This window comes from Idiotropiscis lumnitzeri, chromosome 19 (genome assembly GCF_059441095.1).
Source record: "Idiotropiscis lumnitzeri isolate Australia: NSW breed Sydney's pygmy pipehorse chromosome 19, RoL_Ilum_1.0, whole genome shotgun sequence".
Lineage (NCBI taxonomy): Eukaryota > Metazoa > Chordata > Actinopteri > Syngnathiformes > Syngnathidae > Idiotropiscis > Idiotropiscis lumnitzeri.
In genome coordinates, this window is record NC_142409.1 from 5,600,727 (window position 1) to 5,627,922 (window position 27,196).

The 27,196-nt window shown below is 41.6% G+C and overlaps 1 protein-coding gene across 1 annotated transcript in view; it reads left to right on the forward strand.

Annotated features, from left to right (window-relative positions):
* The window catches only part of stau2 (staufen double-stranded RNA binding protein 2), a 61,491-nt gene that overhangs the window by 33,145 nt on the left and 1,150 nt on the right, over nt 1-27,196 (forward strand). The window contains exons 13-14 of the mRNA XM_088283364.1: nt 6,341-6,454; nt 27,068-27,133. Coding sequence (XP_088139490.1) covers nt 6,341-6,454; nt 27,068-27,133 — 180 coding nt within the window. The remainder of the gene's footprint in view (nt 1-6,340; nt 6,455-27,067; nt 27,134-27,196) is intronic.

The following is a 27,196-nucleotide window of genomic DNA, read 5'->3' on the forward strand; positions in this document are numbered from 1 at the left end:
ACCTCGTTTTGAAATAAATGCCACACAGGCAATCTAATAGTAATGGGAAAGTAGTGAATATTTATTTCTATGATTAAATTGTGGATGGTCTTTCAGTGCGGCTGTTCAACTGTGTACTTTGGTGTGGTATCTTGAGAAACTTTATTTGTGTAATTGCATTCTCATTGTTTAAAGAAAAAAATACAACATAAGATCATCGCATGCCTCTCGTACAGCGACGTGTGTATGCTTACAATTTGCATTTCCATGATTCTGTCCTCTGACGAAGCTCCAAGAGTCAGTGTAATGGTGGAAAAAGCTTGTACTTATTAGTTTTAATAATATCAAATGTTTAGGGCACGGCGCGGCCAGTAGACTTGCTCGGCAATGCCTTGTATGCAAAAGTCACTGGCAGGTGCAAAGATGTTTTCCGTCTTTCATCATCAGTTATAAATTACAGCTCTCTTGGCTTGAGTGTCACCATTTATATCCATCTACGGAAGGGGTGGGCAAACTTGGCCACAATGGGTTCTAAAATTTGACAGAGGGGCTGGACCATGAGCAGATGGATGGAGTGTTTTGGTAACCTCACCTCATCGGAGAAAAAAAAAATACATTGAATTTAAAATGAAAATGAACAAAAGCATTACGACAATATTTTTGTCTTTGAAAAATCACAGTATTTAGAAAATAAAACATTAACAAGCTTTATTCATTTAACTTTTTTCAAGTTCGGCGGGCCGGATGAAAATGTTTAACGGGCCGCATGTGGCCCCCGGGCCGTAGTTTGCCCACACCTGATCTATGGAGTTCTGATTGTAGGCATGCAGCCAAGTCAATTTGGTTGCTTTTACCTTAGCTCACCCCTTTTACACTTCGTTTTAAGTTTGGTTTCTTTCAAACAAAGTCTTGTGACCCTGACGAAATTTCTGAACCAATTTTTTTCGTGATTTGGTTTTGGTTACCATCTCCCCACTCCAAATGTCAGATAAAAAATGAAATAGTACTCACAACATCATGAAGGGATTGGGGGAATTTCTCTTTTTTTTTAGTGTATTTGAGGTTTATGTGGTTTGGAACAGCAGTTGTCCAGCTTGAAGCCAATGAATCTCAAATTAAGGTCAGACATACTATGGAAACGGATATTAACTTTTTAGATATATAATCTACAGTGGATGACATACTCCCTGTTATCCACCGTAGATCAGCATATTGTTCAGTGACACTCCCAGTTAGTGTCTGAATGCATCACATCATCTTTCCACCTGCACTATCCATCCGCAATAACACAGCCCAGATAGCGATCACTTCTGGTATCCAGCCATCAGAGGCCAGCTAGTTAAATTGACTGTGAGTGTGGGAGGACGGTGCTTTTTTTGCAGTGCTGGACGTGTAGAGAAAAGCACATATTAATAAAAACACATCCTTGGCGGGTGGCTTGTTTGATACATTGAGTGCGCTTCCAGGATTTCTCACACGCTTGCCTTGTTTGTTCTTCTGTCCCTCCGCTTCCTTCTTTGGCCGTGTTGAGAAACCACTTCAAATGGTGCCGACTACTTCTTCTGCCTGCTTGGCACTCAAATAATTTCGCCCTGTTTTAGTCATCTTCTTTCTGATCTCATTTCTCTGTATCAACATCAAACGACTGATCTTGTCCAAAGACTCAAGAACAGCACCCTTCTTGTCGTCACCTCACTCCTCGTCTCTGTGTTTACTTTGGAAATTGTTTTAGAAAATACATTTTGGGAAGAAGGCTTATCCTACCCCATTAGTAGGTGATGGCTTCCAGCTGCGCCGTGTAGCATACTTCTGTGAATAGCAATCTTCGAAAACAACTTTTGTCTGTGATATAAATCAGACAGTTAATGCACTGTTGGCTGAGTGTGCAGTCGCGCTGCCTACATGGTGGCCTCGTGTGTGTGCGTGCGTATGTGTGGAAAAAGTGAGTGATGATCTTTTTACACCACAATCAAGCCCATTTGCAAACATTTAAATCAAAACCTCACAAACGCCAGAAGAGCATTTTGCGGGTTCTCATAACGTAGCATAATTTTTGTCTTGCCTTTTGTTCAACGCTGAGCACATGCCAGGTCTCCAAATCCATTTTCAACCTGTTACTTTGTTTGGAATCCAATTGATTTTTTTTTTTCTTTTGTTTTTCATTATCTGCACACGGGCTCTCTTCTGGCTTACATTCTGTCACTAGATCTTTAATTTTTTTTTTTCAGCAAACATTCCGCCACGCGCTTTCATGATAATTGAATGATTGATCGAATAACAACGGTTATGTCTGCCCGATCTCTCTGGACATAGAACAAGACCAGCCATAAAAGAAGACAAAGTTATGATTAATGGCTTTAATCTTTTGTTTTCTTTCCCAACTAACAAAGCCTAATTTTCCACCAAGAACTGATTTGTGCGGCTTCATGCATGACTATGTGTTCCAATCTCACAAAAAAATAAAAAATAAAATCTTCTACCGAAACCGTCGTGACGTTACTAGGCAACAAGTGGAAACTTAAGCAGATAAAAGATCTAAATTGTAAATTAGGGAGATTCGCAGGCGTGCTGTTGGACTCCTCATAGTAATAGAATTGCTTTTTGGTTACCGCCACCAAGCACAAGCTTTAAATCACAACGGCTTGTTTTCCTCATCGTTCCTTGTTTGTTTGTTTGTTTAGTTAGAATGATGCCAAAGAAAGCTTGGTTTTTATTCCTTGCATTTAAAAAAAAAAAAAAAAGTAACCCATAGCCAACATATCAGATAACGGATGGAGTCCTAAGTGTTCATTTCCGTTTTTTTAACTGCTCATGTGCATCTATTTTCAACTGAAGTGAACCATCCGTTTCTTCATGCCAAATATAATGCTACTTTTTAAATTTGTGTGAATATTTCATGTGAGGCGAGGTGGCCCACACATTTCGTCTTCCTCCAGCTCAAACCAACGTATGTGGTTGGTCGTCACAGGCTGGCTGCCATCGGCCAGACGTCAACGCACCTCATTGGGAGGCTGGTCTGCGTCCGTCTTGGAGCACTGCCACCTCCGCCATCATTCGGCACCGCTCTGCGTGTTTAAACTCTTAATGGGATCACAAATTGGCACGCCGTGGTTTGATTTGGCGCAGTCGACAACCACCCAACCGCCCTTGTAGTGATGCCAGTCAGTGGAATAGCTTTGCTGTGAACAAAATCTATCACCGAATGCAGACAAGTACGAGACAACGAGCACACTGACACATTATTATATTCATCAGCCGCTGTTCTTAATCTTCCATCCATTCATTTTCTATTGCACTTATAATTGTTAGAGTCGCGGGTGAGCTGGCGCACATCCCATTTGAGTGAGCGATTGGTTTACAATCTGGACTGGTGGTCAGTGCATCACATGAAGCCAGCCATTCATGCTCACATTTACGCCTATTGCCAATTTAGTGTGCTCATTTGCATAATACTACAGTATATCTAGAGCTGTGGTCCCCAACCACCGGGCTGTGGACCGCTACTCGGCCCACTGCCACTTTAGACAGCACAAAAAAAATAAAAAATAGCAAAATAGCACATACGAAGCAAATTTTGGTTTTAGCATTTTCCACTACAGCATTGCGTTACAATGTACCGCGTTTTTCTAGTTCTCTACATTCATCACTTCCACTGAATTAAGTGACCACACTTTGTCTCATTTAATTGCGACACTCCCCCCCCCCTCAAGTACCAGCTGTGTTTACCCTCAAACTGCTACCATTAGGCATAGTGAAAGGTATATTAACAGTGTGCTTAAAACACTCTTGACCCCTGAGGTCTCCTCTGAAGTGGCTCGGCGAGGCCCTCTAATTGCTTCTCACCAACAATGACAGCATTCCTCCAGCGAGCGGGCTCGTTTATTATTGTATCGTCAAAAGGTATTTCTTTTTATCTCAACTCTACTCAGGTTGCCCCAGCCGCTTTGCGGCCATTAGTCTTACCCGCATATGATGAATGGACTCGGGTCTCCGTGTGTATCTCAGCGCAATTAATAAGAGTACAGTTTTTGCATGCCACATGGGCACTGTCGTTGCATTTCATTTCCTGATTGCTCTTCAGAGGAAGAGGAACATTTGAGGTGGAGCCAGCTTTTGAGGCCAAATGTCAGAGGTCGTTCCACATTAGTGCTGCCGATCAATCGCAGGCCTTGCGTAACTCTCCTCCTCCTTTTGTCTATAAAGGAAGTGGATTAGAGACTGGGACCTGGGATGATTAGTTAGGCCTGTTTAAAATGCATGCACCCTCTGAACGTGCACTCTCAACACAGAATGGACTAGTTTGTTGTTGATGCTCGTTAGTTCCGTTTCTAGCAAATCATTACAAATAAGGCAATGTCGTGGTCCATCATCCTGACATATCCGATGTGCACCTTGAAATAATCAGGCACTTCAAACTATTGCGTCAGTAAGCCACCATGAAAGAAAGACCTCCAGGTGATGATTGGTGACCTGCCAAATTTTGCTGTTTTCTAATCCAGAATTTGGCTGGTAGCTGGAGCCATGTGATGTTTATTTATACAGTCAAACATCACGTAGTGTGTCAGTTGGCACTACGGACCCACAACAGCAATGTTCCCAGATTAAATTCACTTAACGAGCCAAATAGTGCTGACAAAAAGCATAGGAAATGGAAACCTTGACTGCTTAATGATTTGTGACGGGTGGGCAAGAAAACGGATGATGACAATCGAATACAGGCGTGGGCAAACTACGGCCCGGGGGCCACATGCGGCCCGTTAAACGTTTTAATCCGGCCCGCCGAACTTGAACAAAATTAAATGAATAAAACCTTGTTTATGTTTTATTTTCTAAATACTGTGGTTTTTCAAAGACATATATATTGTTGTAATGCTTTGGTTCACCAAAACACTCCATCCATCCGCTCCTGGTCTGGCCCCTCTGTCAAATTTTAAAACCCATTGTGGCCCGCCAATCAAAAAGTTTGCCCACCCCTGATCTAATAGTAAAGTTAAAGATTTCTATGCGGGTTAGCAACACATTAACATCTCAAATGATCTTTTCTAATGGCTTTAAACACGCAACACTTGATATAATGTATATATTTAAGACTCTGTTCTGTCTTGATTCCATTCCTCAAGAAGCCAGGATAATTTATTACATACTGACCTGCCAGAAGTGTTTTTTTTTTGCAACCCTTTTTACAGTATTCATGACTTGCTTGCTCAATAGATAGCATTCCACAGTTTAGCACTCTTGGCCCGTCTCCTCCTCAGCTCTACGTGTGTGCGCGCACACTCATGCATGCAGGTGTAGCTGCTATGGCCTGTCTCGTGTTCGGCATCTCACATCTCAAGTATTTCTTCATGTTCTAATGAGCCCATGTGTCTTCTTGCGTAAATGACGACATGTCAGTCAGGGTGCACACTTTTCCACTTATGCTTACTCGGCTCAATCAGAAACAAAATTCTTCTGGAAGCCTGCAGCAACAGATCATATACTGTACTGTACACCCGCTCGTGCGGGGGGGTGAGGGGGGGGATGACGGACATTTCTTGACTGAAGGCGGTAATATATTTTAATTCCCAAGCCAATGAAAATATAAATAAATATGATCACACTCCATGTAAATCTTTTCTGGTATTCCATATTAATGTACGGATGTCATAATACGATGCGTAGTAAATGTCGATGTATATGTGGAGCAAGTTCATCATTCACAGGTAAAAATCTGAAATTTTGCCTCACTGTTCCAAGGCATTACATAATTTCCAACCGACTTTATTTTTTAAAACCTGCTATCATTTTTTTTTTAAATACCTTTCTTTACTCACACCAACTCAATCCTTGACAACATTAATGCACTTGTTACATGCCAAAGTAACAGGCCGCGTTGCAACTCCTGACAATATGGCCATTTTAGCCAATTCAACTCTTACTATTTTGACGACTACTATGCTTGGTGTCTTTTGAGTTTTCTGAGGCCGCATCATTAATTCTTGTTTGTGTTACGATGCCTGTAGCTTAACTGGGTACGTAGGTCAAAAACACACGCGGAATCCACTGGGAAGTAGGGCAGAGAAGCAGGCAGTGTTTCCAAAGCACTTGGATCTGAGGAGCAGACTTTCCCAGAGGAGCATCCTGTCATAACAGTCCTGATTGCACAGTATTCAGGAATGCCTGCAGAGTTAACCTTTGGATGATGACGGGTCGCCAGTGATGTCATACTCACTCCGTCAACCACCCACAGACACATCCTTACATACATTGCCATCTATGTATGGATTGCGGGTGAATGAGGCATGCAGGAGTGCATTGCAAACATGTTTTCCCGCCAAATAGTGCTACTGCTTCATCTTTTTTTCTCTTTGAACTGTTCCAGGTGCAGTACAGTGATGCACAGAGCGGCAAGGACTTTGTGACCTATCTGACCCTCTCTCCTGTGCAAATGACTTTCCACGGCACCGGGAGCACCCTCCAAGCTAGCCATGATCAGGTACGTTTAGCTTATATGCAAGGAAGCAGCACTTGCTCATCCAACGTTGTCCAATTTGCGGCTGATCACTTATGAGACGGAATATGATAGTCGTTGACCAATGTTTATGAAACACTGATGCGCCTACAATAAGGAAGCTTAATTGTATATACACTGGCTTGCCACAACATTGTGAGCACCTGCACTGTCTAATGATCTGGATATTATTATTATGTTATTATTATGTTATTATCATCATTATTTTATACAGTAATTATAATGCAAGAGCTGTACAAAAAGTATGCCTTTATTATCTTATACCATTGACGGCTAAATACGTCAAAGATCCATTTTTTTTTTTTACTGGGCTTGTAGTGAATGAGTTAATAATGCTCAGTTTTGAAATAGAGAGGTATCTTTTGTAATGTTTATTTTTGTGATTTGTAAATTGCATGCATGTAGAACTGCATATACACATACTGAGTTTTATATTAAAGATATAAATAAACATGTCGCAGTCTGACATACGCCCTTTCAACTTGTTAAATTAATACATCAGCGACAAGCTCAGTCAATTTCATCTTTTTTTTTTTTTTAATCATTGTAGCACCGGAATTATTGTATGCAGCTTGTGTCATTCGATTCTATGCCAGTGGTTCTTATTTGATGGCGGTTCAGCTCATGAAAAAAGTTTATCAAAATAACTGGTCAATCTACTTTTGTATTGACTGATTAAAAACACACATCCGCCATATAACCAACTTGATATTAGTCTGTATGTGCATCAAATTTAGAAATCTATTTTGCGTTGATATGTAGTCGCATTCCTTTTGGTGCCGCTAGGGCTGTGTCTTGACTTTTTTTTTTTTTTTGTAAAGAGCGTCGTCACTTGTGGCGTGCCCTCAACTCTTTCCCTCCTTTTTCGGTTTTCTCACTGCAACACTCTCTCGCCTACCCCTTGTATTCAAAAATGACACTCTTTGTCTTGTGTTGCCCAAGCAGAAAACCCACTTGCTTACATTCTATCATCTAAACATAGGACGCCCCTTTGTTCGGTAGCCTTCAAAGCTTTAATAAAGGGCCATTCCTGTTCTGAATGGGACAGCTGACAGGGGGCTAGTGCCGCCGCCACTAAGAGAGAGCCAAGCCAAGATAGGCCAGGCAGGTCTGCGTCCTCGGGACCTGTTGTTGCCAGGAGCACTGGGGCATGACCGACTGTTGGGGAAGGCCTTTTCTTTTCCTCTTCTCTGTACAGTGAAGAGTGTTGCCACAAAGGGAGGACCCAACAATGAGAGGTCAGCATCCACAGCCCCCTCCAAACATTGACACTTGAACAAAGTAGGCCTAAAGGCATCAAAGATTTGGTCAGTTTACCAAGACGGTCATGTGCGCTTCTGCCAGCATCGGTCGTCAGCTGGAGACAAAGCTAGCTGTAAAAATGATGAAACAGATCTTGCTTCTCGTCGCATTTACATGTATTTTCCCACGGAGGGAATTATTTTAGACAGACGCACAGCCAATGAATGTTATTAAAGTGCTTTAGAACATGTGCATGTAATAATGGCCGTAACGAACAGATCCTGACAAACCACAAGTCTCATCTTTTATCAGTGGATTGAGAAAACATGTTTCTACAAATGTCACGGTGTCATGGAAGCCTTGCGTTGATGTGTGACTTTGGCTTATTTCAAAACTTGATTTTGACCCAAATGCCAATGTATTTAGGGCCCGTCTGGCGACCAGTGAAGATACCTGTTTTGTTTCAAAAAGATGGTCTAATAAAGATAACTTTCGTTGGGGGAACATTTCAATGGACAGCCTTAAGTTTGTGTGTTGTGACAAATACTGTAAATTTATTATTAATTAATTAATTAATTTATTATTAATTAATTCTAAGTTTAATGTTTTTTTTTTTAAATATACTTTTTCATGTTGTCACTTATTCACCTGGTTTCTGAAGCACAGATTGGTTGTTGTGCCCTGAGCAACTGTGATGTAATTTTCAGTCAACAACAAGTAACAAAATGGCCACCCCATGAGATGGATAAAAACAGCTGGATTTTCCTGCTTAATTCCTATTCCACAAACATGATATTACTCAGAATATCAAGTTTAGACAAGTGGGGCTGAACATATTTTTGGTGAAGAAATTTTGGGTGTAGACTTCCCCAAATGAATTAATAAATCAACAATCCCTGTTTATTCGTCACTTTGTGGGAACAGTTCGCAGATGCCTGCTTGAAAGAGTTTGATGTGAAAGAATTTGAAGGCTCGTCCACCGACCAGACCCTCACAAATATTTTTCGGCATTAATCAGCGACCAACTCCATATTTTGTCCAGTTTTTAGTCCCCCTAGGGATGAAGGCCTGACCATTTTAGCCAATGAAAAAGGTGCAAACTTGGATTTCAAGTAGTTATTGATGGCGTCTGTAGTGATTTGTGTCAACATTTGTCCAGAGGGAAAATAATTCTTGCACAAGACATTCTTGCATTATTGGGAAAACTGTGGCCGTGGCTATTGATTAATAGCAGATTTGTCATTTTAACAATGCAGATATTTATCTGCCACAGTGACGCATCTGCAGCCAAAGACAACACAGTTCTTGAATGCCATGATTCCGAACTTTTTGCAGACATTCCTGAAGGCATCATATTTGTATTGGTGTATTAGAAAGAGACTTCCTGACCTTTTATGCCATCCGCTCAGGACCATCTGCCAAACACATGTGAGCCTGTCAGGAATCTCTACGCTGGCGGAGGCTCGCTTAAAGCCAAAGGGTGTCAACAAGTTGGACATTTTTAATTCAGTCTGCCTGTGTATTTTAATTACATTGGTGTCTTGATTTATGAATGTCCCAGTTTAATTTTTTTTTATGTTACAAGTCATTACTTGGTCGTTTTTGTTTGTGTGTTTTGCTTTGTGGTACAGGCTGAAATTTAGCCTTAATAGTTCTGTTCTTGAAGGAATTACTCAAATAATTTGGAAGGGCCTTTCTGTGGCAGTTGTTGTGCTGTACTATAAAAACCGTCCAATGTGCCATATAACCGTATAGTTTTTACGCTTTTATTTGCTGTGTGGCTTCGGAATTGGAGTAACAGTGGCAACTCCTGCTCCATCCGAGCCTCATCGTCATTTGAGTTCTTGTAAAGGAATAACTGTGGTATAAAGGTTAATGTTGCACAGCTGTCTATTGCCCTCGCATTTTTCAACCTCTTACAACCTGTGATTTAAAAGTTTGTTTTTTTATACTGTTCATATAACCGCCATTAATACTCCATCACAAAACGTCTGTCTCCTCAGACATTCTTTATCATTTTTTATAAGAACAACATTGATAAAAACCCATGGCGAGCAGTCATATTTTGATGCCATTTTCAACTTTTTTTTTTTCTTTTAACAAGGCTCATTTCTGTGTTTGTTCTCCAGAGCTGAATTAAGTCTCTGGCAGTCAGTCTGTGGCGGCAGTGGGACACCAGGGGGGCTGAGGCCCACTGGGCTGTATGTGAGGTGTCGCTGATGCAACATGAGCGGCCTGCAATCGAAAATGACAGGGGTGACTGTTGTCTCCCACCAGCCTCTCTCTCTTTATGTATTTGTGTGTACGGGCTTCTCGTTGCGTGCAATAATGTCCTCAGCTGAGCCACCGCCATCCCCGGGGTCCTGTCTCCCAAATTGTCAGCTGTGGCTGATCAAATTTTCTGCAGCTTGAGCAAATCTAGTTAATTTCATCAGACATGTTGAACGTAGTGTATCTGGGTAAAAAAAAAAAATGCCATCATGCATTCATGTAATGGGGTACATTTTTCGAGATTTACTTGTTAACAATGTCCCTTGAAATGTTCATCTCACCAAGTTCAGCAATTAGCTTGGTCCTCCATGTAGTGCGTTTTAGCTACAGGAATGCTATTCCGGAACGAATATATTTTTTAGATTTATTATGCGTTAGGACTGCGGGAATTATTGTCTAAATTTAATTTTGGAATTTTTAGAGGTCCGGAAAACTTCTTGTCATATGGAAATCCGTGAAATGGCATTCGATTTTCATATCAACCAATACAGGGACTAAAATGACCTCATCCTAGGATACTGAACAGGGCTCAACATTAAAGGTGGCCCGGGGCCTCTCCCAGACTGTGTCGGGCCACCCATGATTAACAGACCCTTCCCTAACCATGATAGTAGAAATTTCATAAATAACGATCATCTAATCCACGGAAATCCTTCCTAGAACAACATAAATACCAAAAACGAATAATAATCTGTACTGAACCATAACGAGCCACCTAACCATGCTCTCGCCATTTGCTTTTTATTAAGGAGTGTTTTTTTATTTATTTATTTATTTTAGGGGCTAGCCGCAAATGGGAGTGTAAACATCGCGGTCTCGCGATACACACGAGCCATGACGTGTATTCAAATTCAGTTGGACAGCGCCAACTCAGATTTCCTTCTATTTTATTTATTATATGTTTATTATCTGTAATACAATACAATACAATTTTATTTATCTAGCGCATTTCACAACAGCTGGAGCTGTAAACAAAGCACTTTCTGTTATATCTATTTATTAATGCTGTGCTGCTGTCCATTATCGAAACTAGACGTGAATAAGACAACTTTTCAACCAGCTCTGGTCTCGAAATGCAGCTTCCATAGTTTTCTTGATCTGTGCTGAAAACTCAGAAGAGACGTGGGCACATACCACACATGAAAACGGCACCCTTACCGAAAAGGGCTCCAAGTTCGGAGAATTTACTCATGAATCTCAATTCCTCATAGTTAAGAAATTCTTCTGAATGATTTGTCACTCCTCATTTCCGCCGCAATCTACACAGGCCTAATGACAACGATGAGACTTTTAAGAGGTATTTCTCAAGTCTATTGTGGAGATCATCCATGTTTGTGGAGGCTTTTTTAGCAGAACTTGACATTTGTTAAAATGTATCACTGTAAGCATTTACAGAGAGCCTGTGACCTCGCTGTTGGAAAATGGTCCCACTGGAGCATAATATATCTTGTTGTAGTCATGTTCCCTTGAGAAAATGTTGCATAATGCTGAAGTTTTCCTTAAGGACAAGACTGGAAGGCTCCATCAAAAGGGCAAGGTCCCTGGATGACTCAATTACTCATTTGGCATGTTTAGATGGGTCAAGTGATGACGCAATAGTGACGATTCAGTAGTATAGAGGTGTGTTGTCGCAGCCACGGGACCGATGTCTTGGTGTGATGACTGCTGCGATGGTCCTCTCAAGATCCCCCGTGGAGCGCGGGAGAACAGCGGGTGAGCTTGTGTTTGATGTCCTCCTTCCCGACTGGAGCGCAGACGTTACCCCAGGCCGGGCTCCTCTCAGGGGGTCCCGCTGAAGTGTTACCCAACCAGGCAGGCAGCTGTCGGACAGCCTCTCCTCTCTGCTTATCTGTCTTCTCTGTCTACACTTTATATGCCCAAACGCTGCACCTGGATGGATCCTAAATCACTCTGTGATGAAAGAGTATTCCCCATTCTGCATTGGCTGTTCCTGGAAATTAGGAGTTTGGTTTCCTCAATTCGGCAATGTATTTTATCCACGCCAATTATCAAAGGAAAACCAAAGATTTTTAATAGTGTTGAGGAGAGATGTTCGATACCCGTACGGTTATTCACTCTTTGGTTACTCACTGATATCTCCAGTACTTTGGATATCTAAAATCTGATTTAATACAGACAAAAATCTCTTAGACATAAATGGGTATTTGCTGATGTGTCAAATTCTCACAGTATAGAGCAATTTATTCAGCTGATTATTATAATCATTTTTTTGCCTTAGGTATCGATGGTTGGTATTTGTAACATCCACGAGTACCCGATCCTTTGGTATCAGCCCGATACCGATACCTGATATGAGTACTCGCCCATCCCTGAGGTTGTGGCATTCACAGTACACAAAAAATTAATTGTAATCGGTAATCTACTACATGGGTCGCCAACATTTTGCCTGCTGGCCCTTGCAATACGGATGTTTAATTATTGTGATCATTCTTCTTATTTATTGATGATAACCACCACTGCACAACTTAAATCCATTTTAAATTCCACATTTACATTTGAAAGTTATTCAAATAATTATTTTTGCAGAACATGTCCAAGTAGCCATCTAGCTGATTCCATTTACAGTGATATTAAATAACAAAGCAAAATAGCATTCAAGTGGTGCGTTATGGTGGCTTTGGTAAACATGTTTTCAGTGTTGACTGTGGCATTGACACGGAGGTGACAGGACAATTGTTGGAATGTTTTGTTAAATTGGTATAAAATCCATTCTGTCTGTCTGCGCCAGCTGCTTCTGCGTCTACCTCATCAAAAATAAATGGAGCCGTTGTGATGGCTGCTTTTGCAGACAGAAAACGACGTTGCAAAACTGATAAGTCGATTTCATCCTGGGAGGCCAACCGTGCCAACCCTCTTCTGACCTATCGGACCTACCACGCCAACTTTTAGTTAAGAATTATGGATGCTTTGGACAAAACCTGTTTTTTGTTATTTCCAAATTTCCTGCCGTGACGCATGGTCGAGTTTAAATGTAATGAACGCGCTCATAGATTGTAGGAGGTGGCAGCTCCCATCCTTCATCGTAATTAGCTCGCATCACACAGGCCCTGAGTGAGAGCTACGCCTCCCATGTACTCCCTCAAAGAAGCTAGTTACCTCTCCTCCCTCGCAAGCACCACCTCACCCAGGGACCTCCACTGTCAGAGCCCCTGAAGAGGGAACCAAGTCAAGCATGCACTGCACCATCCATCACTCACATGTGTCTGCACACATGCCCTCTTCAGGAAACACCCTTCAGACCAGAAGATTAGGCCGTGGATAGGAGCAGTGAAAGAATGATGGAGGAGTAAGGAGATGAGTTACCGATTCAGAAAAGGGAGAGGGGGAACTAAAAAAAAAAAAAAAAAGTGGAGAGAAATTGATTGAGTGGGGGTACAAGAGATGGATTGAGACAGCGGATGATAAAATGGGAGATTCAAGTGAGTCTTTTTTTTTCCCAGTGGGAGAAGAGAATAAACATGAACTTGCCCATTAGGAGACTTGTTGATAGCTCCCAGTGGCCCTTTGGAAGCATTAGCATGTCTATTAAGCGTTGACATCGTGGGGAAGGGAATACACACACGTTACACTCTTGAGTTGAATTGATCTGGATAGACTGAGAAAGCCAAACTTAGATTTGTTATTTTACTTTCTTTATTTTAATCTTTATTTATGCTGGTGAGTTATGACGTTTAGGATTTTGTACACTTTTCTTACAAATTCTCTTAAGGGCGTATAAAACAATTGGCAGGCTGCCGTTCATTTATATGCAATAATTGGCCGTTAAGCATTTTATTGGTTGTGCGGTTTTATGTATAGTCGAAGCAAAATGGAGCAGGCTACCATGCAGTCGAGACGGTGTTGATATAGTCTCAACTATAACTAGAACAACATCATGACATCAGCTACGGGAACTTGAGCTTTATTTAGATTGACTGAGATTTATTTTGGCAACTCCCCCGGCTTGCTCAATCTAGACTGGAGTAAAGAACATTTCAAAAAAAAAAAAAAAAAAAAGAAGATTTTTCCATCATCAAAATATTGATCATTCAATGGGGACATGTGCAATCATGGAAATTTTGTCAAATATTCAGATTTTGATGAGACTGATAGTTTGTCATACATTGTTTCAGTAATCACATTTTATGATATGGTACACTATATAATCTAATTGTAATTATCATACTGGATCACAAGTTATCCTCAACCATGCATCTACCACTAACAATGAAAACTTTTGATAAACAAGTGATAATTACCTGCTAATTTACATGACGCCATATGGAAAGCATTTTGTTACAGCTCCAGCTGTTGTGAAATGCGTCAAATAAATCAAATTGTATTGTATAAAAACATTGTTATTACTTGTGTATTAACAATGGTGTGACCTGTGTTTCCCCGTATTTGTGCAAATAGAATATTTGGAGGACAGCAAGTGGTGATCCTTATATTAACATATGCGAGTATACAAAGGAATTGTTTTCTCCGTCTGTTGGCTTTGTACCAGCCACACCTCTGCGATGGCGTAAAGGTAACAAAAAGTGTTACATTCATTATCACCTCTGTGTCAAGAAGAGCAAGACGTTTGGGCAGCAGCCTTGCAACCATCAGCCGTGTTTTACTCAATGTGTGATTTCCCACGCGCACAAATTTAAAATAGATAAAGCTTTCTTAACGCGTCACACCTCCCTTTAATCATCACCCCGATGGGAGGCTGAAGCCAGCCGGGCGTTTAACTGCCAACCTACCTTCCGCTCTTTGTAGCATCTTTGCCTCATTAGACTAATGTCATTTGACACTGAGTGATAGTGGGACCCGCTGAAAAGGTTTCCAAGATAAGGGCCGGCTTTCAAATCTTTGCTTGGCGATCTCCCAGTGACAACGTGTGATGTATGTCACCTGTGGAGAAAACACCTTTTTTCCCACCTCCACATTAAGATTTTTGCTATGTGAATGTTAATTTTTTTCTGCTTTGATTTGGCATTATGTAAGCTGAATTGGCGTCTCTTATTCTAATTCCCCCCACTCAATATACAAATGTGACTTTAGTGGCCATCAGAGGTAAGTAAAATACAGACGGAGCATCATACAGGGGGAAGAGTTTCACAACTCAGTGAATCAGTACACCGTAATAATATTAGTAATTTTTTTGGACATAGAATTTAAGAATATACTTTATGCCTCTGATTGTTGTTATAATATCTTATTACTACATTTATTGGTGCACCATGCAAGTGTCCTGCAAGCCCATTTATGACATTTTGCGTTGTATGCTAGCATTAAGCTAGCAAGCGTTCATGAGCTACGTGCTTTGTTTAAATACAAGTGTAATTCGCTGTTTTATGTGTAAACTTCAACTGAGAACGTCAAACAGCCTCAAGCAAGACATTGGCCTGCTTTTTTTTTGAAGAAGAAGAAGAATACGACGAATTATTCACTCTCCGGCGTGCTTGTTGCGAAGTTTGCTGCCACCATTTAGCGTTGACTATAAATCAAATATTTGCTCACAACTCTAGACAAAAATCAGCCATTAGATGTCTTGTATCTTGAAAAACTAACATGTCAGGTCACTCGTAAGGTTACCACTGTTATTTACTCTTCAGGGAGTCAGTTATCAGTAGCTGTCTATTTATTATTTATTTACTCTAAATAGGAACCACACTGACTGGTGTCGAAGGGGTAAAAAAAAAATGCAATATCTAAGTGGCATTGGTATCACTTCTTGAACTTTTCTCTCTCCAGTTTACAAACCATCTTTTATTGTACCGGCCTGAGACGTTGTGGTTGAGTTATTAGTATGAAAGCATGCAATTGATGTTGACGTTTAGCAATTTTGTGTTACAATTCTTCCCCATTCTATTTATCCAATTTCAACTTCCTCCCCGGCACTTCTTAAATGTAGATTTGTGGATTCCATTATATTTTGTGACAAAATGACATAATAGAAAGACAACAGCTGTGCTGTGATTGTAGCAAATGTGTAACGTGATCTCTTTGAAAGGAGCAAGAGAATATCTGCACCTCATGAAACAGTAAAAGACGTGTGTCTAATGCAGAGCCTCTATTAAAAAGTCCCGTTGTAGTCAAACAAAGTGGAACAGAATCTGCTTGGACAGCAGTGTACTGAGAGCTGTACCACTCATAAACTGAGTTTAGGTGTGAAAGTACCTTCTGCCAGTACTCATCTATAATGTGAATAAAACAGAAGACCACAAATCAGCGCTGACATCAAATGTCTTCAGTGTCACGGACTCTGTCATGTAAAAGTTCTTGATTTCCGTAAAAATGAAAAAAAAAAATATTACAGCGTTTCTTAAGAAAATCAAACATTGACAGTAATTTCAGCTCTATAAATTCCCACGATGAACATGAATGCCTGGTAGAGCAATCACACTGTAGCAACTGTTGGTGTTTGCCATTACTACGTTGTTTCCCCTGTGGTCTGCCCATCAGCAGGATTACACAAGTAGCCAGTATGTGACTACCAGGTTGTGTTTTTATGGACAAATGTGGATTGCGGTGAGGTCATTGCCCTTGGAGTGTCCTTATTTTTTTGTGGTTAAGCTCCGAATTTGAAGGCTATCACTCACATTTTACAGCCTAGTAAGTTGCCTCCCACCTAGAAAGGTGTAAATCTTGTTCTTTCCACTCAATATAAGTTAAAGGATGCTATCTGTAGCCATGAATCAGGCCCAAAGTGACTCTCACTGTTCAGCGGCAGGTAACGGCGCTTATAGTGGTGGGAGTCCAGTCATTAAAGTCCCGCGTTGGGATCAGCGCTTTGTGGCAGCATACTGAGTTATGGAGATGAGCGTAACGACTGGGGAATGTTTTTCTGTCTGTCTGCGACACCCCTCTACCTCCACCTCCGAGCCCTCCCCTCCCCTCCCCTCGCTGCTCCCCCGCTGCCACCGCCTTCCTCTCATCTAGATGTTAACGCATTCTCAGGCCTCAAACAGCAGACTTTTTGAAACACTCAAAAACAACAGCCACATCGGGGTTAACGCTAGTTACGACTGAGGTGTCACACACTCCTGCGGTTTGTGTAAACACTGTGTGCGTGCGTGTCTGCCCGCCTGCCTCATAACAGACGCTTCACGGAATTGCGAATCTCCGCGAATGTGAAAATGGTAGAGTTTGGAAGACACAGTGTGGGCGATTGAATATTCGCTTAGATTTATTGAAGTGAAACATTTTTGTACCTAAATTGACTCAACTTTCTACGTTTGGGTTAAGTTGCAATTACATCACAAGCAAGTAATGGGTTGTTTGTTCTTTGCATTTATGATTAGAACACTTCTGCGGTCTTCATTCACGTAGCGCTTCTATCCTCGTGTTTGAGCAAATTGAATCACACAAAATGCCATTTAATTCTTACTGAATGCCATTCTTCATTTTGAAAAATGGAAATTCAACTTAAATTATTTTTTCATTAAACTTTGATCATTTGAGCGAATATTGACAGAAATGAGTCTATTTTTGGAGCCTTTTGTATTTAGGGGTTCCTCTTGGTTCTGTGAAAAGCCTTCTGGTATTTATTTTTTTTGCAAACATTTTTGGGTTTAATTTTCTGTCACTTCCTAGGCTTTGTTACATTCCCTCAACATCATTCATTTGATTGTAATGTGGTGCTTTGTAAAAAGTACATAAAGGCCAAGAAGACATCTATATGTATGCAATATAATCTGCCATTGTTTTCAGTGTACATACAAGGTGAAGCCACAGAAAGTCATACGTCTCAACACTCCCTATTTATTGCAGTCTTTGGGAAATGATGTGCATTTCCCAAAAAGTGTACGCTTGCCACCTAATCTGTGTTGCATGTAGGGGTGCACACATAAAATCCCTATTGCACGGTGTAATTACTTTGCTAAAATTATGTATGCTGTCGTAAAAGCCTTCAAGTGCGGGCTTGGTTGTGGCATAGTTATTAAATAAACACCTCCCTTTTCCCTTGAGGCATTTTTTTCTATCCCAAAAATTCCTCAAATCAAATTTCTTTCATTCTCTCTTTCACCATCGCACCCCCCCCACCACCACCACCACACACACACATGCACACAAAACACACATTTCTCTCCAGTGCCCACCAAGTAAATGTGGAACCGTGTGAGCCTTCAGGAGTACTTTGAAATGAGACATGGCCGGGACATCAGAGGATTCTGCCATTCTCAATGAAGCCGTCTTGATTTATAAGAGAGACAGGACTGGGGGTTTGTTTCTAGAAGCACACAAGGCTATGAGGTCTTCCATTAGTACCCTGACCTTTGTTTCATGCGAGCAACCACCGCATGAGAGGAGAAGAATGGAGGGATGGATGGTGAACGTAGGGGGGTGTCTTTCCCCTTTTTTTTTTTTGGACCGTAGAAAGTCTGCTATTTGCATTTTCAAGTCAGGCAGCAGAAATGAGAAACCCAAACTCGATCATTTGTCAGCGGCCTGGGGTGTCCTGATCCTGCTCTCAGGCCTGCCCCGTCTCCTATTCGGTTTTACGGTCCTCTTACAGTTTTACCATCTGCAATCCAATTAGTTGGCTCTTAATCACGTGTTAAAGTGCAGCACCTTCATGGTGTTTACTGTCTGTTTGCAGTGCTGTAAAATGGTGTGAGGTGTCTCATAAAAAAACATGCCCACAAAGGATTAAATACTCCCTCCTACTAACAGCATCGGATAAAAATGTGGTTATAGACTCAGGAGAGTGCTTCCTCGGAGCATCTGTTACGTCGATTTTCTGCACTTTTAGTTTTTAGTGTAGGGCTGATTGAGCATGTGATTTGATATTTATTTTTTAACAATGCTAATCTCATTTTTTTGTACAATTAAAATTGAGCTTGGAAAAAATGTGCAACCTTGCGTTTTAATTTCCTCATACCCTCAATGCGTTCAGTTCAAAACACAAAAAAGAGCTGTCATGAAAATGATGCCTTTCCAAATATAATGCTCCATTTTGATTGATTCAAAAGTATAAGCAAAAGTGATTGAATTTTAACCGCATCAGTGCATGCATGCAAAGAGAGAGATGTTTTCCTACTTTCGAGACCTCTGCTGTTGCCTCTGTAACCAAAATGTTTATTCGAAACGCTCCTTGGTATAAAGTGCACTTGTACACCACTGCACACGACAACCGCAATAATAAAAACATTGTTAAATCAATTCCTCTGACAGTTTTACATCTTTTGCCTCGGATGTCATTTTATATTATAGCGGCATATATCCTGCTGTAGACAACTTGTGCGTTTTATTCTGAATGTCCGTGTCAGTGAGCTTGTTCATCACGTCAGCCGCTCCGTGTTTTTAGACATGATCCATAATATTGCTTATCTCCTGCTGAGATCTCTCCCTGTTGTTTTATTATCCTTTCTTGAAACTCCCGCTTTCTTCATGGCAACAGAACGGTTAAAGCGGGACATGTGATTTTAGTATACATTACGTTCCAATTGTCCTCATCCCAGTCCATCGTTGTCAAGTTAGCATAGCCCTAAGCTTCGTTTTAGGAGTTCTACCTGGCAACGCCTTCCTCTTGATTTAAGCATAACGGAATTTATTGTTTTCAGTAAACATGCTTGATATATAATCTGTGTGTTCAAGCGCACAGTGCCAGTTGCTATAGAAACATGGAAGGGTTTTCATAACATTTCAAGTGCTCCCTTAAGCACAGTGGGTCTCAACCTACTACCTCTGTCACACAATAAGCAGGTCTACCAAGTATTTTGCAGGGTTTCGATTCAAGATGCAACATATACTGAGCGTGCAGCGTAATGAGAACCAGTCTCAGGTCTGGTGGCAATCTATAGGAAATGATAAAACACCACAACAGGTTTTACAGGCGTGTCCCTTGTGTGTACGAGGCGATTAAACGTCAACACGGAGAGGAGGGAGCTACAGGAAAGAGATGAGAGGAAGAGAGTGTAAAACGCTGACTGGCTGTGCGTCCTCTCTTGTTACCGGATGTCCTCGTCTAGCAGACATCCACTCGCGCTGTTGTCCCCGACATGGGAAATAGCGCGTTTTTGATGGGGAGTTTAAGGATTATTGCATGCAGATGGCAGTAAAACACTTAGCTCCTCTCACCTTACCCTTTATCTTAACCTTCCATAGACGGCATTCCCAAGTTGCTCTTTTTCCACACCTGTAAGTCTCCCCATTAAATCTTGTCACCCGTTTTTGTCAGTCAGAAACGTGAGGATTCCACGTCAATGGTGTGTTGTATGTTTATATCCCGAAGAGTTTGTATATCTGCACCAAACAAGTAAACTCACTAAGTTGGACAGTCCGACACAGTCGCTTCTGCCCCTTAAGACTTAGTTCAGGCAATTTTGAATTGCGTTTTGGCCTGATTCCAAAGCAATAATCTGCCCTGCCTCACCCCCTGACATTTGAATTTTGGCCTGTTTTGTGGCCACTTCCCCTCCATTTTTTTTTTGTTTTGTTTATTTTCAATGAGATTTGGGAAAAACTGATATACCCGTTTTTTTAAAGATGTCGGTTCTTGCAGATGTCTAAAATCAACTTAAAATGCTGCAATCAGCTTGTTGACCTAAGATGCACTCAACACAACACCAACAGGTTGCCCTCCCTGGTACGGAACCTGTCTTTTGAATACCCACCATCAACATAAATATTGATTACGAATTTGACATATAGTATGTAATTCGTGCGTAATAAGTAACTTATAAGCAGAAATGTCATTGTATTTATATGTTCCACCATTATTATTTTCACTGTGACAGTCACAGATGCACCAACGGAATACATTTACAGACGGCAGGTATTATAGCCTTCTAATGTTGCTAAATAATTGCTGCGTCGTATTAGAAAACTTCCAAACGTTTGTCTTGGCACCTTCTAAAACCTTGTTGTCATGTAAACAAAACAACACTCTTTCCTGGCCAAAGATGGAGAGTTGAGGCAATCTCAAGCTTGACAATAGAGAAGTGGGACGCCCTTTGGGGCCGATCAGTATCACTCTGCTGATAAAAGAATGTGTCTGAAGGCCGGCCGTTCTTCCCACAGCTTTCTGTTTGTCCCCAAGGGCAATTTGAGTCTTAATAGTCCGGGATTATACATTGACGATACTCCCTGTGGCATAGATAACACATTGATCGCTGCAGGTGGATGTGATGTGATGTAACATTAATTTGGAGTCGCCGAGGAAACCTAATAAAAAGCCAGCACGGTCATAAAGCTGAATCCAGAATCTCCCACGATAAATGAAATATTTTTGTGGACACGTCCCATCCTCTCATAACACCTTACATCACTGTTTCCCAACTTTTACTGTTTTTTTTTTTCTTTTTTCCCCTTTGGAAAATGTCCCAGCTCACCACTAAACAATAATGTCACCAAATGTATGAATACTAATGATTTCCTTTTACAAATTTTCTCAGCTTAATGTGAGCGAGTTTAATTGAACAGATCAGATATACTTCTGACTTATTCTGTTGCATGAACGACAACGAGTGGATACTCAGGTTTAATGGAAGCACATTTAATTGTTGTGCTTGTCACTATGATCATATGCATACATTATTTGTAATGAATGAAAAATAATTTTCTGACAAATTAATTTAAATGCTATAGTTTCTCACTGCAGTTACGTAAGTGTGACAAGGCACTCGGGTTGGGAATCATCGTGCTTCTGTTAGTGAGGCAATTTAGCGTAGGAAATGTTGGTGACACACCGGCCTTAAGGCACTTTCCACAGCCTTTCTCGAGTTCGTTTTTCACTCTCATCTCTTGCTTAATAGAGACACTGATTCATCGGCTAACACGGGATTAGTTTGCGATATTGAAAGTGGATGGAGACTCCCCAGCAATGAGGGTGTCGGATCCTATTTGCGTCAAAAGTTCTTTCTTTATTAAAAATTATATATATTGATAGGTGAGGATAAGCGGCTCAAATAATGGATAAATGGATAATAAATTAAAGTCATCCTAAATTTAAAAAAAGCCTCATAGTAAATAGAATTAATAGAATATGTACACCTATCAGATGTTACTGTGAAAAATCAATATATTTTTATTATATAATAACAACACAAAACAAAAATCTCTTCAATTCAGCCCGTTCATATGAAATGGAATTAAATGTTGTGTTTTTATTAGAAATGTTCAACCACAAAGACGCATACCATTGCTACTTTCTTATCACGAAGGCTGTCTTAGGACGTATCTGTGTATCATCTCAGATGCTATGCTGACAAGGCTTGAGTGCGGTATGTGCTTCTGCCCTCGGCCTTTGCCCATATGTTCTGAATTACGCCCTAGGAGGTGCCATGCTCAGCAGCTCAATGATGGGAGGGGATAAAGCAGGCCTCTCCGGCCCAAATGACGCATGACACGGTGCTTCGCCCCGGGCCCTTATTTATGGCTTCCCATGTCAGCGAAGGCTCGCTCCCCTGGGGAGCCTCAAGGACCCACTGGCTAAGCTCGGACGGCCTGCGTGCGGGGCCGAAGCTTGCACGGAAATACGCATGCCATCCCCTTTGGGATTTCTCATCACTGTAATGTGGCAGCGTCCGCACATAACTGCGATGTATGCTGGAATCAAATACATTTCCTCATTGGGAAGTTTGTTCAGCTGTACCAAAGCCGCGGGTAATCCGCAGAGGCAAAAAAATCCAAAGTGAGGCGGCACATGTGAAGGGCTTCATAGGAATTAACGTCATGTCGGGCTGTGGCACACACTGCCTCTTTTATCAATGCCTCTGATGTGGGAGAGGATGTGAAATCTGGAGTGAGAGTGAGGAAGCGTTTTTTTGGTGAGAAGTTCTGAATACATTTTCTCTGTAGTTGCTCAAGGGTCCATGTACATATAGCACCATATTAACAAATAGATGCGTACTCTGGCAGCACTTATGCACACACAGGTGTTCTCCATGAGCTGTCATGGACGTTCCCTGTGATCCCAGTCCAGCTTCGAAATGCGGACTGAGGCAAAGCAAAGGAATTCGGAGCAAATGAAAGCCAAGGGATGAGAAGAAGCTCAGGACATTCATGACAAAAGGAAGACTCACTGAAGCTTTGATAAAGAAATAACAAACATGATAATGTGATATGAAGGCTTGGCGCTGGCAACAGTCGATGACTGGGATCCCTCCTCCCAGGTATCTATTTCTTTGCGGTTGTGGGAGGGAAGATCATTGTCGTGGTTTTATGTGGCCTTTTTGAAACAGCACAATATATCCAGCTTTAGATATCTGACAAAGCCACTCATTTTCCAACTTTGCAGCTTCTGTCTGCTGCCTGTAAAGCACCCCGTTTGAAATCCACTCTGGTCATTGTTTAGTCTAGCGGACATCCCTTAGATCATTCTCATCGGAAGCCCGTCCTAAATGCTTTTCATGTTGAAGAGTCCTCCCACTTTACTGCGAGGCTCTGTAATCACAACTGTCTGTAACAATCCTTTGAATAATAGAAGAGTACGAAAATTGAATGACAATAAAAGGATGACAGTTTCTTTCATGTAACTCGGTCGTTTTGCTGTCTAGCAATCGGAATGACAAATGCTCGTCCATCTTTACATTGAACCACATCGCTGAAGCCCCCCCCCCCATTTACTTTACACATGAATGCACCTGCATTGCTGTTTAAGCAATCCTTAAAAGAATCTTGATGTGTCTGATGTCTAGAGTCACTTCCAGGCACTGAGAGTCAGCGGGCTGTTAGAGCTGCGCCGACACGCTCTCTCCTGGATTATGATTCACATGATGGGAGCCTTCCACTGACAGTCTTGGATCAAAATTCAGACATGGGTTATGTGAGACCAAATTCTTGTGGATCTGGAGCGTTTCAGGAAAGCTAGAAATATAGCCCATTATCAAAGGTTGGGTCAGTAGGTTAAAACCTTGGGCTGGTGTCTGCAATGAGATCAAAGTGTGCAGCAGTGTCTGAACTGGAAAGGAACGGCAGACCAGAATAATATAATAGGAAGACAAAATTAATTTCCACTAATCTGTGCAATTCTGTTTGATACACTTTATTTGCAAAAAATATTTGCAGTCAAAGGTATTTTTTGTCTTCGTCCTTGTTTTTCTTGCCATCTCCTCAGCCAGCCATACTTCTCCTTCTGCTTCACTAGAACCCAGCGGTCCTGCAGTGAAAACTGACACAGGAGTCCGATTTGTCTGGGTCAATGTGATCTAACAATCCATTAGATCCATCAGGCCGATGCATCGGACTCCTGGGAGACCGGGCCTTTGTTTGGCTAAGCCGTTGATGGAATCAAAGCCTCTGTTGGGGAAGCCATTAACAGAGCAGCAGGCCCAGAAAAATGAGCCGCTCTTGTCACTCGCCATCAGAAACCCGGCTACGGTTGCAGATCGTCCTCAGACGGCGGCGGCCCATTTGACTGCTGCTTGTCCAAGCCTTTGAACTCGGAGAAGCCAAATAGATGGATGAATGAGCCAATGTGTGAGGTGGGCACAGGGTGAGCGCCGGTTTGTTATCTGAAGTCGGGGTGTGGAAGGAGACCAGGTGAAGAGGGACTAATGGGGCTCACTCGAGGGTTTTTGCAAGTTGACATATCGAGGACATCTGACTGAGTGAGCCAGTCTTCTTGTTTAGTTATTGTCATAGATCATATAAAAGTATCTTCAGCACTTTTTAATCCACTTAATAGAAACGACAGGGATATGGAACATATCCTCAGTACATGTCACCGCCTCAGTACGAGACATACTTTTGTTAGTGTTGATGCATGAGTCCAATGTGTGCTTCTGACGATGGCTAACTTATCTCACTAGAACAATAATGGGATGATTGGCTTCCATTCCCACAGATAGGCCCTGTATTTGTCCTGGGCTCTGTTGAGCTTCTGGGCCATAGACTGACTGCCTTGGCCCTTATGCCTGCCTGTCGTATATCAGCAGCTCTGCCACCGTCAAACCTCTGATTTATGGTTGTTTATCTCCACACACCCCCACACACCCCAAAACAGATGGGCCGCAGTTATTTACCCAAGGAGAAAAAAAGGCCCCCGAACCTGATTAAATAAATACAACAAACAAGAAGTTAGATAGATAGATTGGTACATCTACTGGATGATCCGCTAAATATTGTGACTATCCTGATTAGAAAAACATGATCTGATAATGAATTCCATTGATTGGATATTAATAAAAAAGAACAAAAAAAAAATCATTCCCGACAAGTACAATTTCTCAGACCTGTCTTGCTATGTTGTTGCAAGCATCGCGGATTTAGTTTCATCAGTTTGATGGATAAAATCCAGATTTTGACCTTTGCTTCCTTCAGTCATAAATTGCGATTCCCGCTTTAGGTTTCTCATAATCTGAAGCTAAACACATTTCGTGGTTTTCTTACTCGAGCTTTGCAGATGATATTGGTGTAATCCTCCCAAGATGCATTGCATTCCGTGGAGCCACATTGGTGTTTCCTGTACTCTATGTGAGATTTTGATATCATCTAATGTATGCAACTTTTAATTCAGAATTGAAGAAGTGTGCTTCATGTTGCAATGCATGTTGAGAAACCATTTTTTTTTTCACAACCATACACTAAGATCGTGTCCTAACTAATGTGGGTGGTCTGTATGCTTGGCTCATCCATTTGTCACTCGTCCACTCATCTGTTGAGCAGAACCGCTAATTTCTTATCTGAACTCTGATCTAACAGTGACGAGCATAAATGATCCAAGCTGTGTCATTACTACTGCTACTTTTTTCGAGACGGAAATAGTCGCCCGATACTCCCGATTCAATGTCAAAACAGAAAATGTGAAAGCAAGAGTGGTGAAAAGACCTTGAATTGGGTTTTTCATCCCCTTACGCCACTGACGTGTATGCAATGTAAGTACTAGTAGGACAGATGTTAAATGTGCTCCACCGTGCCCAGATCCTGTGGTGTCAGCTCAACTGGGAGATATATCCCCTTAACTACTCCGCCTCAGCCCACACTCGGAGTTGGGAAAATGCGTGCTCATCTGGACCTGTTCATTGGGATAGAGAGAGGATGTGTGTCATGACAGAACCTGGACAACATCAGATGGGCCCGTTTATCTTGGCACACTTAAAGAGAGCCCGTTTGTGCAAGTGGCCCTCAAGTGGTTTCAATTTGTGGTTCAACTCAGTGGCTGGCCCATGAGGCGCGCTTGTCAATCCAAGAGTTGAGGAATTTGTTGGAATCACTCACGTCTTGATCCCAATTTGATTTACACTTAAACACCTACAGAACGGACTCTTCAAATGTTAGTCTGCGATGATGACGCTTGTATTTTATTATGCATCTTTGGCATTTCTCTGACTTTGATAATATTGAAGGGAATATGCTAAAGCTTAGCTGACCAGATAGAATACTTAACACAACATACTTTGCTTTTCAAAAACAATCCCAAAACCTTCCACTTTGTCACCCATTTTGAAATGCTTGCATTTTACACCTCCAAAACGTAGGCAAAACCACAAAGGTCTATATTCATTTTCAGTTAACAACGGTAGTGTTAATTCCCCGTGTGTTGGTTCCCACAAAATGTGCTACTCCAGCAGCGCTTGGCTGAGGCGTTAGAGATGAAATCAGTAGTTAAGGCACTTTCAGACAAGAACTTGATGCAAGAAATTTATTATATCTGCTGCATAGTGTCAATTCATGGAAACGGAAATTAGATTGTTATCAACAGTTAAGTGATGACCTGAAGCAAACTCACCCACGATAAATGACAATTTGCACCACAAAGTCAATAGTAATTAATTATTTGAACTTGGTTCATTTCTTCCTGAGCGCCAACCAACTCTTGCATTTTCCAGGTCATTTAGCTGCTGTTTATTTAGGTGTGACATTCAGGAATACAAATGTCATTCGCTCATATTGACTTGGCAGCACGAACATCAAGTGGAAATGTTAAGCCAATAACGCTAGACAAACAGTGAGAACAGAGGAGCCAAAGACAACACAGTGAAGGGAAAGTGTCCTGCTGGCATTGTCTTTCCCAGAGTTAAGTGTTATTTGAAAAGCAGCTGAAGGGTGACACTCACTCTCCTCCCACTCAATCGCGCTCTTCCTCCCTGCTGCATTCACTCGACCATCTGTTCTTCCCTCTCTTCTCAGGCTGCTCTAAGTGCCTTGAAACAGCTGTCCGAGCAGGGACTGGACCCGGTGGACGGCCCCGTCAAGGTACGGTGCATCACTCCACTCGCCCGCCGTCTAGCGAAGCGTCAGCCCACTTCCCATTCACAT